Source organism: Toxorhynchites rutilus, chromosome 3, assembly GCF_029784135.1.
Source record: "Toxorhynchites rutilus septentrionalis strain SRP chromosome 3, ASM2978413v1, whole genome shotgun sequence".
NCBI lineage: Eukaryota > Metazoa > Arthropoda > Insecta > Diptera > Culicidae > Toxorhynchites > Toxorhynchites rutilus.
This window is the reverse complement of record NC_073746.1, coordinates 204,885,491-204,899,236: the sequence shown is the minus strand read 5'-3', so window position 1 is coordinate 204,899,236 and position 13,746 is coordinate 204,885,491. Positions and strand designations below refer to the sequence as shown.

General features: G+C 39.6%; 1 protein-coding gene across 1 annotated transcript; it reads right to left on the bottom strand.

Moving 5' to 3' along the window:
* Positions 1-4,366: 4,366 nt before the first annotated feature.
* Positions 4,367-8,082, bottom strand: LOC129775985 (mucin-2). Its single transcript, XM_055781298.1, has one exon. It carries the CDS (start codon positions 7,548-7,550, stop codon positions 4,578-4,580), a length of 2,973 nt encoding a protein of 990 aa, XP_055637273.1. The 5' UTR covers positions 7,551-8,082; the 3' UTR covers positions 4,367-4,577.
* Positions 8,083-13,746: the final 5,664 nt, after the last annotated feature.

The window sequence follows — 13,746 nt, the reverse complement described above, 5'->3', positions numbered from 1 at the left end:
ATCCAGTTCGTCGAGAGAAACATCAATCCACTAAATTGTCCAGACTCCGATCAATTCAACGTTACTAGGCGATTGGGAAAAGGATCTTCAAGAAGGAGAGAACAGTTTTCCAAACCATGGAGGAATTCAAAAAAAAGTGGATAGCAGCATACAGGAAATGCACAACAGCTACTGTGCAAAATTTTATATTGCCGTACCATATATATTACACAAATGCTTACCAGTATTTGAGAGTCATGACATTTTATTTTATTTTTGCGCTGTGTTGATAAATCGGGATGACAAAACATGAACTAAAAGTCAATTTTGGGTGTAGCTAAACCATATAATTTATGCATTTCGATGACCTCAATTTTGATCATGAGTGGTCCGATTCACTGATGTTGGTTTGTCTACATGATTTCTATGGCAACCGCTTGGCGCGCTGCAGTTTGTTTGTTTTGTTTATGGTGTTCTTCACGCATAGCAGCAGTGTTGAGTGTGTTAAGGTGAACACTTTTAAAATGCCCAAAAAAGGCAATATTCTGAAGAAAGCCTAAATTATGAATGGATCAATATGATGACAGTAATCTCAAGTAATGAAAAACGCAACATCTACTTGAGAATTCTAATTTTTCAAACAAAAATGGTCAAATGTCAAAAATGCTCAATCGGAGAGTGGCGCAAAGCGATCAAAGTCTGAGTTTTTTGAAAATCGAAAAATCACCTAAGGGGATAGTAAAGGAAATCGGGGTTTTCGATTTTTTTTGATACCAAATATCTTAAAATTGCATGAAACGTCGAGATCTAGTGTCATTTCGAAAATTTTGTTTTGTCAAAAGTCGACACTCTGAGACCTGTTTTTTTCGGTATACGAGACGAAGTTTTGGGTGCCAATAGAAATAGTCATCTCGATTTTCCAATCGGAACTAGCTGCAAAATGTTGATTTGCACGATGATATACTCTATGCGAAATATTAGCTCACTCGAACTTCATTTATTAGTGTCGCAGACGTTAAAATTTGAGTTTGACAAAAAACATTTTTCGAGATAACAGTGAATCTCGACGAGTAATACAATTTTAATACATTTGGCATCAAATTTTTTTTGAAGATCCCGATTGTGACTCTAATAAATGAAGTTCGTATGAACTAATATTTTGCACAAGGTATATTTTTCGCTCAAATCAACATTTTGCAGCAAGTTCCGAATGAAAAATCGAGATAACCCTATTTATTATAGAAAGCCATAATTTTCGTCTCGTATTCCGAGAAAAAAGTCCCAGAGTGTAGATTTTTGACAAAAAAAAAATTCTAGATAACACTAGATCTCGACGTTTCATACAAAAAAAAACTCAAACTTTGACCGTTTTGCGCCACTCTCCCTGAGGTCCGATTGAGCTGATATTTTGCATACGGTTTTTTTTCGAGGTGGTAAACTTTTTTTTATAGAGTAACTTTTTGAAATTCGAGATGACCATTTTCATTGGCACCCTAATATTCATTCAGCTGATAATCATTGATCCTGTTTTTTGCATTTTGTATGTACTCGAGTGGAATGAATGTTGTAATTTGTATAGTTCGTATTTTTATTTTAAAAAAAGACAAATGTTTTAAAACGTCCGAAAACACATAAAAAGTAATAAAAGGAAGCAGGCAGGAAGTAAAATTGAGTTATAATTAGTTCAAATTATCTGTATAATACTGAAATTTAAGTTCCTGCCAAAATATTAGCTGAATATTTCAGATTTTGAACGCTAGCATTAATTGATGCAAAAAGGTAGTTCGTTCATTTTTATTATTTTGGTTTATTTTGCCTTTGATAACGATACTTGATCTAAGTAGTGGATCATTATAAGTAAAGTAACACTTTTTCCCTTCCTGATTATCGGATCTTTTTTGACATTTCTATTGGATTCTTTTTGACAACAAATTTGATTCTACTCGCATGACCCAGGTATATACGAACTCAGCCCCATATCGTTTTAACTTACCATCCATCATTTGCACAATTTCGCCTACAACAAAGGGCATTCGGAAAATCAGAGTGAAAGATTTGTTTACATTTTTAATCCAATTTTATTTTTCATTTCCCATATAATTTAAAACTTGCTTTCTCATTCAAATTCACATATGTTTTTTTTTAAAGTGATATATTCGTTTCTTTATAAAGTATTTAACGTAATCTCGTTTTTGTTCTCTTCTCAATCTTCTGAAACTGAACCTGAAAAATGAAAACATAAACTCAGCCCATCAAAACGAGCTGAATCAATAACATCTTATTGACTAATGATTCCATTCGAAAACATAAGGATGGCAACATAATTCATGACACAATTCTGTCCGAAAAAAAAACAATATTTTTCGTTCGTGATAATTAGAAGCGATAACAACTTAATAAAAAGCGGGAAAAACCCGCGATGAGTGATTTAACCAAAATTGAGCAAAAAAATTCGTATTTTTTGAAGACATGTTTCCAATTATTCCTACGTGGTTATTTTATACACTGGTACCCAGATACACATTGTTATGCGATATGAGTATGGTAATAATGCAGTTGGCCTATATAGTTTTTCTTTTTTTATTTTTATCAAATGCACATCCAATTATTACAACAATTCAAATTATATAAACCGGTTGCTCAAATTTTCTACTAAGATATAAACGCAAGATGGATATGTGGCATTCATGACACAACTAATTAATATTGGCTAGGGTTTTGTTTTACAAAATGGGATATGTCATTCTTACATTTCATTATTGCAAAATATTGTTTTTTTGTGTGTGTGTGGCAATACGATTTATATTTTTCGATATGACATTCTCTGATTGGTAAGTACTGATTGATTCATTTCCTATTCATCTTAGTTTGCAAACTTTTGCAGCTTCTGATAGTTTGTTAGTTTACAATCGTATATATGGTTAACATCCGTTGATGGTGTTCTAGAATGCTTATAAAATAATCGCGCACAACACATTCTAGGAGCTTTAGATTTTGATCGTATTGCGAACACTATAGATCAACGCATTAGTTTGGCACACAATGTACAGTTACACAACTAATATAATCAAAATAAAACTACACTAAATCAACCAATAGTGTAATCGATAATTCGCACATTTTATCTAAAACAAATTGATATGAAAGACTATCGAGTGATGGTAACTCAAATTTACTTACGTAGAATTCGCAGTGCTATTTGCTTATGTGGTAATCGAAATGTACAATGATATAAACTATCAAACTCACAACATGTGATTTGGAAGATCATAAATTAAATGGCTCATAAAGATGATAATAATCACCTAAGAGAGAGAGCGAGCCCCAGAATGGAGGAAGCAAAGTGATTATATCACTTCTAAAGCACAGCATAATATGTTGGCAAGGGAGCAGCATGTAAGAGGGGGAAGGGGCACAGACATCTCGTGGCGCGCCATAAGCTGGCCGCCCGCCCGACGGAAGTGCGGTGAAAATGGTAAGAGAACTGAAGAACACAGCAAATCTGCGACTGCGACGAAACCGTAACCATGTGAGAACAACAAGAAAAAAAGATGTGCCGTTGAACGGGGAAGCTATCGAAATCAGACCAAACGGAAAGCTTATAATCCTCAATAATAGGTAATTAATTAATCTAACACAACCATTCGATAATACAGTTTCGGTACGTAGGATTGTTTGTTTTGCTTCTTGTTTTCGCATTTCGCATCTTTTTTTTTTCATCCTCCTGTAGACACAAATGAAACTATTATGCTAATGTTTTGTTTCTTATATTTTCCAACAACAAGAGTGAATCTGCTTTTTTTTAATAGAATTTTCGATTTTCACACTTAACAATTCTATTGTATTATAGTTTTGTACATGTTATTCTGTTTTTTTTTTGTTTTGTTTAAAAACTACAAACACATTTAAAGGAGGATTCCCCCTATTTTTTCCCATGTGAATGCTATTTTATGTTCATCAGAGAGGTACCTTTTGTTGCGGTCATTTTATATTTTAATGTTTAGTATTGCTTCAAAACAATATTTAAAATATTTTGTCACTTCAATTTGAACCTTTGTTTCAGATATACGTTTTCTGCTTGTACATGATAAATACGCTTATTATATTTGCTTTAGATGTGTCATCGGTTTATTCTCGATTGTAAATAACATTTTACTTTCAAATGTATAACTTTGTTCAATTGCTTTACTCATTCTGCGACAGTTGACTCACGGGGTAGGAGCGTGTGTCACACAATAAGAATAATAATCACTATTGAGTTGAGGTAGATCCTGTGTGTGTTTGTTGGCTAACTTTGTTATTATATGATATTCAATTGAACTAGATATTGACTATTTGCCAAATTGATAAATATTCTGCTGAGGTAGAATACTGCACCTGGTTTTGGTAAAATAAGTGTGTCATATAGGTAACTTCGTTTCTCATGATGCACAAAAAAATGAATGAACAAAAACTTTGCGTATGTGATTCGGAACAAAACTTAATATACCAAGAATTATAAACTTTACCATTAGGAGCGCCGAATCCTTCGCCTATTGTCCGTTGTCACGTTGATGCGTTCATGGTTCCGGAGTTAGACAACGGATGTTGGACCAATGTCATTCATCTTGCACAACAGCATATTTGTTGAGAGTATCCTGAGTTTCGTGCTGTTTACCCGCAGCTGCCTTCTTCGAACTGTTGCCATTTTTCTTCCTGTGAATGTAGCTGTGTTTCAGCATATGATCCTTACGAATGAATCCCTTTCCACATTGAGCACACGCATATGGCTTAGTGCCGCTGTGTAGACACATGTGGCGGCGAAGGTCGGTCTTGTGGTTAAATTGCTTTGGACAGAGCTCACATTTGAATGGTTTTTCTCCACCATGTTTCGCAAGATGTTCCTCGTGTGATTGATCACAGGGAAAACGTTTGCCACAGCGTTGGCACTTGAACGGCTTATCCCCGGAATGGAATGTTTTATTGTGCTGAGTGAGGTAGCAGGCCTTGTTGAATACCTTGTCGCACTCTTCGCAGCGATGGATTTCATTTGAGCGAGTTTCCGCCGGCGGAATTGTACCTGTTGAAGTAACCCTTGGCGAACACTGTGCTGGTGATAGTAGAGGTACCGTTGTGGCCTGTTGAGGGGTCGGCGCCGGTAGTTCGTTATAGAGCGAGTCAGTTTGCTGATATTGCTCCGGTACATTAGGTGAAAAGGGGGGCGCCGTATCGGCTTGATACATTTCGGCGCCCCCCGAGTACCGAGGGACTCCCGGAGTTACGGAAGATACCATGGCCGTCGCTTCAACTACCATTACTTCGTAGCCATTCACGGAATAGTATTGATTACCTGAGACTGCTTCGTCGCCAGCTGATATGCTTTGATTACCAATAATATGGTGATAGCTCGGTGCCTCCGGCAGGATGGTTTGGAATGATGGAATGGTGTTGATAGTTGAATGGTTGGTGGTGTGGTATTGCTCCGTTGTATTGATGTGCAGCTGACTGTGCAGCGGCGATGGGATGCTGGTGGTGGTGGTGATAGTAGACATTTGTTCCGTTTGCTCCTGCTGCTGCAGCGTTTCCATGCTGCTGTTCGAGAAGATCTGCAGGCCCCTCGGTAGGGAGGCTTGGACGGAGGGACCTGCTACCCCGTTTGGGGGAACCGTTGAAGAAGTATTTTGAAGATTGGTATTGTACTGGTGGAACCCCTGGTTCGAGGTTAACTGATGAGCGACAGGTGTTGTAAACCCCGATTGATTATACTGGGAACCGTAATCAGGGCTCCTGGGAGGGTCTGGCGGAGGAACCGGTTGTTGTATCGGTTGTTGGATTTGTGCAGCCGTTCCTCTCCTTCCCTTGTTCGCATAATTAGGGTCACGTCCAGGATGATGGTGAACACTGATGGGTAGGGTCGCCGGATCTGGCTGACCACTTGACTTGACGGCATTCTTGTGCAGTGTCGTGTTGTAGTGTCTTTTCAGATGTCCCGAGCTCGTAAACCATTTGTTGCATGCCGTGCAGTTATAGGTTTTCGGACGTCTAGCTTCGTTCGATTTCCACGCGGTCCCCTTCGATGGTAACGCACTGTTTGGCAACGAGGAAGTCGGCGGTTCGAAATTGCGGTATTGGGAACTATTTTCCTGAGTTGTCGTGCTAGGAAAATCAGAAGGACTCGTTGTCATTGGATTGTTTTCATTAATTTCTTCTGCAAAAGGTTTCGCCGATTGATTCGGCTGTGATACCGCCGGCGGTCCCGTCGGTGGTATATTATACTCATTTTTTATTGGAGCCGGAGCCACAATTGACGAATACTCAGGTTTAACGTGCATTGCAGCGTGCTGCGGATAGTCGCCCTTCATCGAGGGTGTGGTTGAATATTCCGATTTAATTTGAGGGTGATAATATGGGACCTTTAATTCGTGCGGCGGATGGGGTGGAATGAAATTATGAGGGTCATGGGGCCACATCATTGGGTGACGTTGCATCGATTGTAGTGAATGCAGCGAATTCATCGGTGGAAGTACTGGTTCCGGCGGGTAAACCATTTTCTGCGAGTCGAGGTCTAAAATATCGGATGCTGGAGGCTCTTCCTTGATGAACGGCGGAGGATTATTGCCATACGGATAACCACCCTGCATGTCTGTGTCACTGCTATTCATATTATTACCTTCAGATGAATGCGAGGAGACACTCTGCTGCTGGGATTGGTTTTGATGTACCGACGCATCATGCTCGCTCAGCACTTCGTCTGAATCGCAAACTAATCCACACTTTTCGCATTGAATTGGAGACGGCGATGGTGTTGGTGGGATATGAGCACTTGTGTGCTGTGGCGACGACGTCGTCGTCGATGTCGCTACGGTGGTGGCTGTTTGTGTGGAGGGGTTATGAGAATTGCTAGAAGAACTAACCACTTGCGGACTCAAACCTGCATTATTGAGCGGAACTGCACTATTCGATGCACTTCTGTTGGAATTCACAATCGAAACACTGCTGTTGTGATTTCCATTGCTGTGATTGTTATTGTTATAGGGGTGATATCTCGCTGAAGGCACTGCTTTGTACTCTGGGTGTGATTGGGTGAGATGGGGAGGTGGAAGCGGATTGCCATACTCGATACTTGCCGGGTGGTAGTATGGATCGTATCCGTGAACATAGGTAGGGTAGTGCATCTCTGGTGGAGCGATAATAGTTGCGGTCTGTTGATATGGTGAGGCACCACCTGTATAACTCTGTGGCGTACCTGGCTCAGGTAGTGCAGGCGGCTGCGGAGTAGATGGTTGGTTATCACTTGAATCCGCGGCGGCGGCAATAGTTTGGTGTGGTGAACTCGATTTTATCTGTGCCTTCAGTGGCGGTTGATTGTTATTTTCTGAGTCAGAAGTCGGCGTAGATGAAGTCGTCGAACTGGGTACACTTCCCGTTGATGATGGACCCCAACGATTCATTGTCTCATGGTGATAATGCATATGCACCTGTAGCGACGATGAACTCTCGAAAAACAAACCGCAGTGAGAGCAGTTGTGATGACCACCTAGGCTCTGCTGCGATTGGGGAACCCCATGTAGAGTTCCCCCATTACTGGCCATCACTTAACAGACCCGCTGCACAATACACTTGCATTAATTTGTTCAGTTTTTAGTCCTCGCTGATTGTTGACACAAAATGTAACCGTATGCACAAACACTTTGTTTCTAGCCAGACGTTCTCATCACTCAAATTGTTACTTCAGTTTTGGATTGGGTTTTCCGGTTTACCAGAGTTCACAGACTTAATAATTGTCGAACCAAACAAACCAAAAAAATATCCGAAACAATTAAACAGAACAAACAAAAACAACAGCTCTTCTCCAACTCGATTCACACAGAATGGAAAACTATTCTTCCTATTACACCATCATTACTGTAAGAACAATTACAGCACAACATTATTAGCAATGGTTTTTGGCACAATGTTCAAACGATCTTCACCATCAGATTTCTACTGTGTCGCTAAAGCCCTGAGTGGGTTTTCTGGAGGAAACGGAAAGGAAACTAATTCACGTTTGCTTCGGTCGAGGATGCGTTGTCAAATGAAACCTAAATATAGCCTCGGAACAAATAGAACCCAACGGCTCAACAACTGGACATCTCCAAACAACTTAAGCGAAAATATGTTTAATCTTCTCCATCCCTACACACACTCGCATTCACTCACTCTTTCTATCAAACACACATTCCCTTCCCTCCCATATCGAGTAGGGAGCAGCAGCAGCACCGTCTTACATTTGTCGGTAATGTATATAATAGAGTGGCCAGTGTGTCTTATATACAATGACACTGGCGAAAGAGTAAGAGAAGGATATTCGGTATGCACACTACCACATTCAGCCTAATGTGCACAACGGACGGTTGCCTAGTTTGCCTGATGAAGAAGCCTTACCATCTCTATTGAAGTCGAATGAAGGTCCGGCAGCAGTTGCCAAATGCTAAAATATATAGCATAAAACTAGCATGCCATGCCATTTGAAAGCAGTGTGCGTGAGAGAAGGTGACAACATTTTCTTTACCTCTTACGGATGCGTTGTGGAGAATCAACAGCAGCAGACGTGTATTCGCATACTGTTTTGCTGCCTGAAGATCTCTTGAGGCGGCAAATGCCAAAGCATGATCAGCAAAACACCACCAGGACTTTTCGTTTGAGAATATTAGTGTTGAGAAGAGAAGCTACACCGGGGTACGAAAGAAAAACAAAACATAAAAATCGTCTACTCTTGTGTTCCCCTACTCCCTTGCTCTCAAAAATGAGCACTCCCAACCACGTGCTGTATACAAATTTTTACGCGCTTTATTCGTTATTTGAGAGAATTTTTGCTCGCCGGCAAACCCAAGATATCGCCGCGTCTCATGGAATGCACTTTGGACTCTCACTCTCCGCATGCTGCGAAGAGCATTGTGGCGGACCAAAGCAGGATAACTATATGTATTTTCGGGTAGTGATTCGCTACCCTCTCCTTCAAATCGTAAGCGATGATCAGTCGAAGCGAATGATACCAAATTTTATAACTCACCAACGTGGTGTTTGTGCGGAAAGATTCCATCAGAGATCAAAAGGGACAATCAAACTATACCAGAAGATGAACTATACCAACACATTCAAGTTAATTAGTTTCATTGACGCTTGCAGTTGTTCTCCGTTTTCCTTCCAGATTCACAAAATGACTATGCTACACATAAAAACATCTCGTCTCATGTCTGTCGGTTGATGCTGTTGTAGGTCAGCTTCCATTTTTATGTTTGCCGCCTTTATTTTCTAGCAGCAACGATTCCAGTGTTTTCCCCGCTGAAAGGACTCGGAGTGTTGGGCCCCGTTAGAAGACATATGTTCGTATGTTTCAGCTAGGAGCTATACGTTTTTACGCATGAATGATAAGAATTCTTTCCACTTTACATAATCAAGAATGATGTATACCAATTTTTAAAATTAAAACTACGATTTTCCAGAATGGTTCACGTTTAGAATCACAACACAACATAACCGCAATTCCAACAGCATGCGATTGAAATCTTTAAAAAATCTCGAATTGGCTCCCTCGCATTCGTGACTTTGAAAACATCCGTCAACAACAGTATTCTCAGGATTTCACTACCAATTGAAAAACTATGAACGATCTACAAGTGTTTATCAAAGCACTCGTATTCAGTCCTAATTTTGTCACACTTGAAGACTGTATTTTGAACTATTATTTCGGGTGAGAATAATGCAACATTTATATCGATGCCACAACATAGGACCCACCCGAACGGTGGTTGATATCATTAAAAGCGATAGTAATAGAAAAGATCTTACCTGAATTGCTTCGGGAAACCGCGACGTTCGGTGGCCGCGAACTAATCGGAGAATTGAAGTTAAGAGGAACATCTGAAAACTATGTAAATGCAAGGGATATTTCAGCAAAAATGTTCCACTCGTTTATTCGCAGGTAGCGTACTTATATTGCTCCATATATAATATATGGAGCAATATTGTCTATTGTCTAAACGTAAAGCAGTTTTGAGTGAATGACAAAGTACATCATTGTACAATAAATTTTTCATCAAAAATAGCTACATAATTCACAAATAAAGTTTAAAGTTTTTTCAAAGAATTACATTCATGTGAGGGTTTTTCCCTCAATTCTATATTCCAGTGAAGCGTTTAGAGTCGAATATAATTAACCCCATATTCCATGTTGTTTATGTACGTAATTCTCTAAAAACAATCCAAACTGCTAGATTATATGTATTACGATTTGGCCGAGATCGATCCAGACGCCTTCAGCGCTTCCAGCAACAGGCGCTATTTCAAGGTCCTCATCATTTGCAACAGTGGAACAACACAGACACCGATTGATGCCCAAGAAAACTATTATGGTGGCAAAAGTGACAACGTAGCAACGTTCTCTAGATCCTTTCTGGGCAGAAAGAGAACCGAAAAAAACACACACAGGATGAAATTCCATGGGACGATTTTGCTAAAGTTTGGCAACACCGACTGGAACATAATCAGGCCGAGCCGCCGAGGATTGTGAAAGTGATATGTTGTGAAAAGAAAGGACACGAAAAAAGGAATTGGCAATCAAGCAATTTCCAACAAACAGGACAATGTGTGGAGGAGGTTGCAGGCGAAATACATCTGAATATTACGACGGGCATATTGTTTGCATCTGTAGCAATTATACAATTCCACAGTAAACACACACACCAATACGCTATTCACAATTGACATCTAATTTTTATTTGCATTGAATGTATGTTTTTGTCGATAGAAATCAGAAATTTATAAAATAAACTGACTGCCAGTTGATTTATACCATGCTTGTTTTAACGTAGAACGTAGAACTGAATGCCCAGTGATACTAGAAAACATCAATCTCCAAGTTCAACCTCGAAATCTACGGAACCATGCCTTCTTTCGAGTACCTTTCCGCCGTACTAATTATGGATGCAACTCAGCCATTCAAGGACTACAACGTCTGTTTAACAAAGTAGCTTCGGGCTTCGACTATCATAATTCACGAAGTGCAGTTCGACAAAATTTTATTGTACTTATTAACAATTTCCACTAATATCATTAGGGCAGTAATGTGCCTGTTGATATCTGAAACAAATAAACAAATGAACAAATACAAACTTCTGAATCGATGATCATTCACCGTATTTAATTAGCCAACAAAAAAAAGTCATGCGCAAAGCATTTAGAAAAACCAAAAACGTGAATTTTTCATAACTACCAAATGGAGTAAAAAAGAACCAAATGGATTTTTATACTCCTTAAAAAATTTAACATCAATTTCGAATGAATAACAACAACTTTAAAATGAGCTGGCCCTCCATTGGTCTCAATCTGTTCAGATAACTTAAACGTTATCTCATTATATGCCGATAAAACGGCTCGTCATCTCTTCATTATTTGTCACCCGACTTTTATGAGCTGATGCGTTATTATGTTGGAATGTATAATAATTAGGATGGTAGATATTTATTTTGAATGGGTCAAAAAAGGTAGTTTTCGAACTGTTTTGATGAATAACAGTTGTAAATTAGAGTAAAACACAATTCTGATTACGTGACAATGGGTCAATGTAGTGAATATTACTTTCTATTAAGAATTATGTTTAGAAATCAATTTCTCAATAATTTCAAGATAATTTGTCAATGTGTAAGTGTCTTGAATAATTATTCGGGTTACGAAAATAGTGTCAATTCACCTAGAAGTGCGATGGAAATGTTTATATATAAAGATTTTTATTAGATCTGCCGTCAACGATGTCTTCTGCCGTGATGCTGGTTCCTGGAAGAATATCAAACTTCTTTAGTTGCTTTTGTCTCGCTCATGAGATAAGGTCTATGCCCTCAACGCATACCATGAGTCTCGAGGTTTTGGCAGGCGTACTCCCACTAAAAGATCGCTTCAATTTATTATCTCTTCGGTTCCTCATCCGGTGTAAGGTTATGAACCCATTGGTGATCGGAAATTTTGAACAGCTGATCGAGCTAAATTTTCAATCTGGGTTCATGAGTCCATATCATGAATTCATCTCCGTGCAGGTTGATCCTTCTTCGTATATTCCCAACCGTGTTTGTTTTCCTGACTACATCAATTCCTCTGTACATTTTGATCTGTCCATGATGCAGGATATCCATGGAACATCAGATTATCTTCGATCGAGGATCGTTCCAACGATCTTTGATGCAAAGTATGGGAATATCAATTGTGATAATATGTACTTTACTGATGGGTCCTCTATGAATGAGTCCACAGGATTTGGAGTGTTGAACGAATTTTTTAGCACCTCCCGCAGTCTTCAGAATCCTTGCTCAGTGTATGTTGCTGAATTGGCAGCGATACACTGGGCGCTGGACAGCGTCGCCTCACGACCTGTTGAACACTATTACATTGTAACGGATAGTCTTAGCTCTGTCGAAGCTATCCGTTCAGTGAGGCCGGAAAAGCACTTGCCGTACTTCCTTGAGAGAATACGAGAAATTTTGAGTGCTTTATCCAGACGCTGTTATGTCATTACCTTTGTCTGGGTCCCTTCACATTGCTCAATTCCGGGTAATGAGAGGGCTGACTCATTAGCAAAGGTAGGTGCAATTGAAGGCGATATTTATCAGCGTTAAATCGCCTTCAATGAATTTTATTCTTTAGTCCGCAAAAATACAATAGTTAACTGGCAACGCAAATGGAACGAAGATGAATTGGGCCGGTGGTTCCACTCGATTATCCCTAAGGTTAGCCTCAAACCATGGTTCAAAAGTCTGGACTTGAGTCGGGACTTTATTCGCACCTTCTCCCGACTCACTGTTCGTTAGACGCGCTACTCTTTCGTATTAATCTTGCCGACAACATTCTTTGTGTTTGTGGCCAAGGTTACCACGACATCGAGCACGTTGTTTGGTCGTGCGAGCTGTATCTTGTCGCCAGATCGAATTTAGAAGACACCCTTCGGGCCCGAGGAAGGCAGCCCATGGTACCGTTGAGAGACGTGTTGGCTCGGTTAGACCTTGATTACATGTCCCAAATTAATGTATTCCTTAAAGCTATCGATCTTCGTGTGTGATTGTCCTTATACCCTTAGTTTTTCCTTTTCCTTTTCCTTTGTGAGAGATCGGATCCCTTCTTAAGAATAAGATGAAATGTAAATACATATTAGATATAAGATAGGTTTAAGAATTGAGTGTAATGAGTGTGTTTGAGAGTGTGAGTGTAATCATTGTCAACATATCCTCATATCCCCTCCTTTCCCTGAAGAAAATATGTCACCCTTCTAAACTCGAGTAGACCGCGAGTAATCGGTTTCCTATATTATTAACATTAGAATTAAGGAAAAATGTATATATACTAGTAACAATACAGTAAGCAGTTCGGCTCCTTTAAACCTATGAAACTGAGCCTGTAAAAATAAACGATTTAAATAAAAAAAAATGAGATAAGGTCCCCATGGCCTAGTGGTTAGCATGACGCTCGCCAAGATGGGAGCTTCGGGTTCGATTTCCGTTCTAGTCACAAATTCTTTCGACAAAGGTCGTTTCTCTGGCTTGCACTGGGTCAGGTGAACATTGTCTAGGGTGTAATGAGAAGAGCAAATGGCCATTGCCAGTCTCCAAGAAAATCTACAAAAACACGGAAAAATCGAATTGACGCGCCGTCGGAAGCGGCGGCTTCTCGCAAGCAAACCTGTGTTTCACTGATTGCCCGGTTAGTTTGCAACATAGCATACGATCCTGGTGCATTACAAAAATGGTGTTTTAGAAAAAAAAA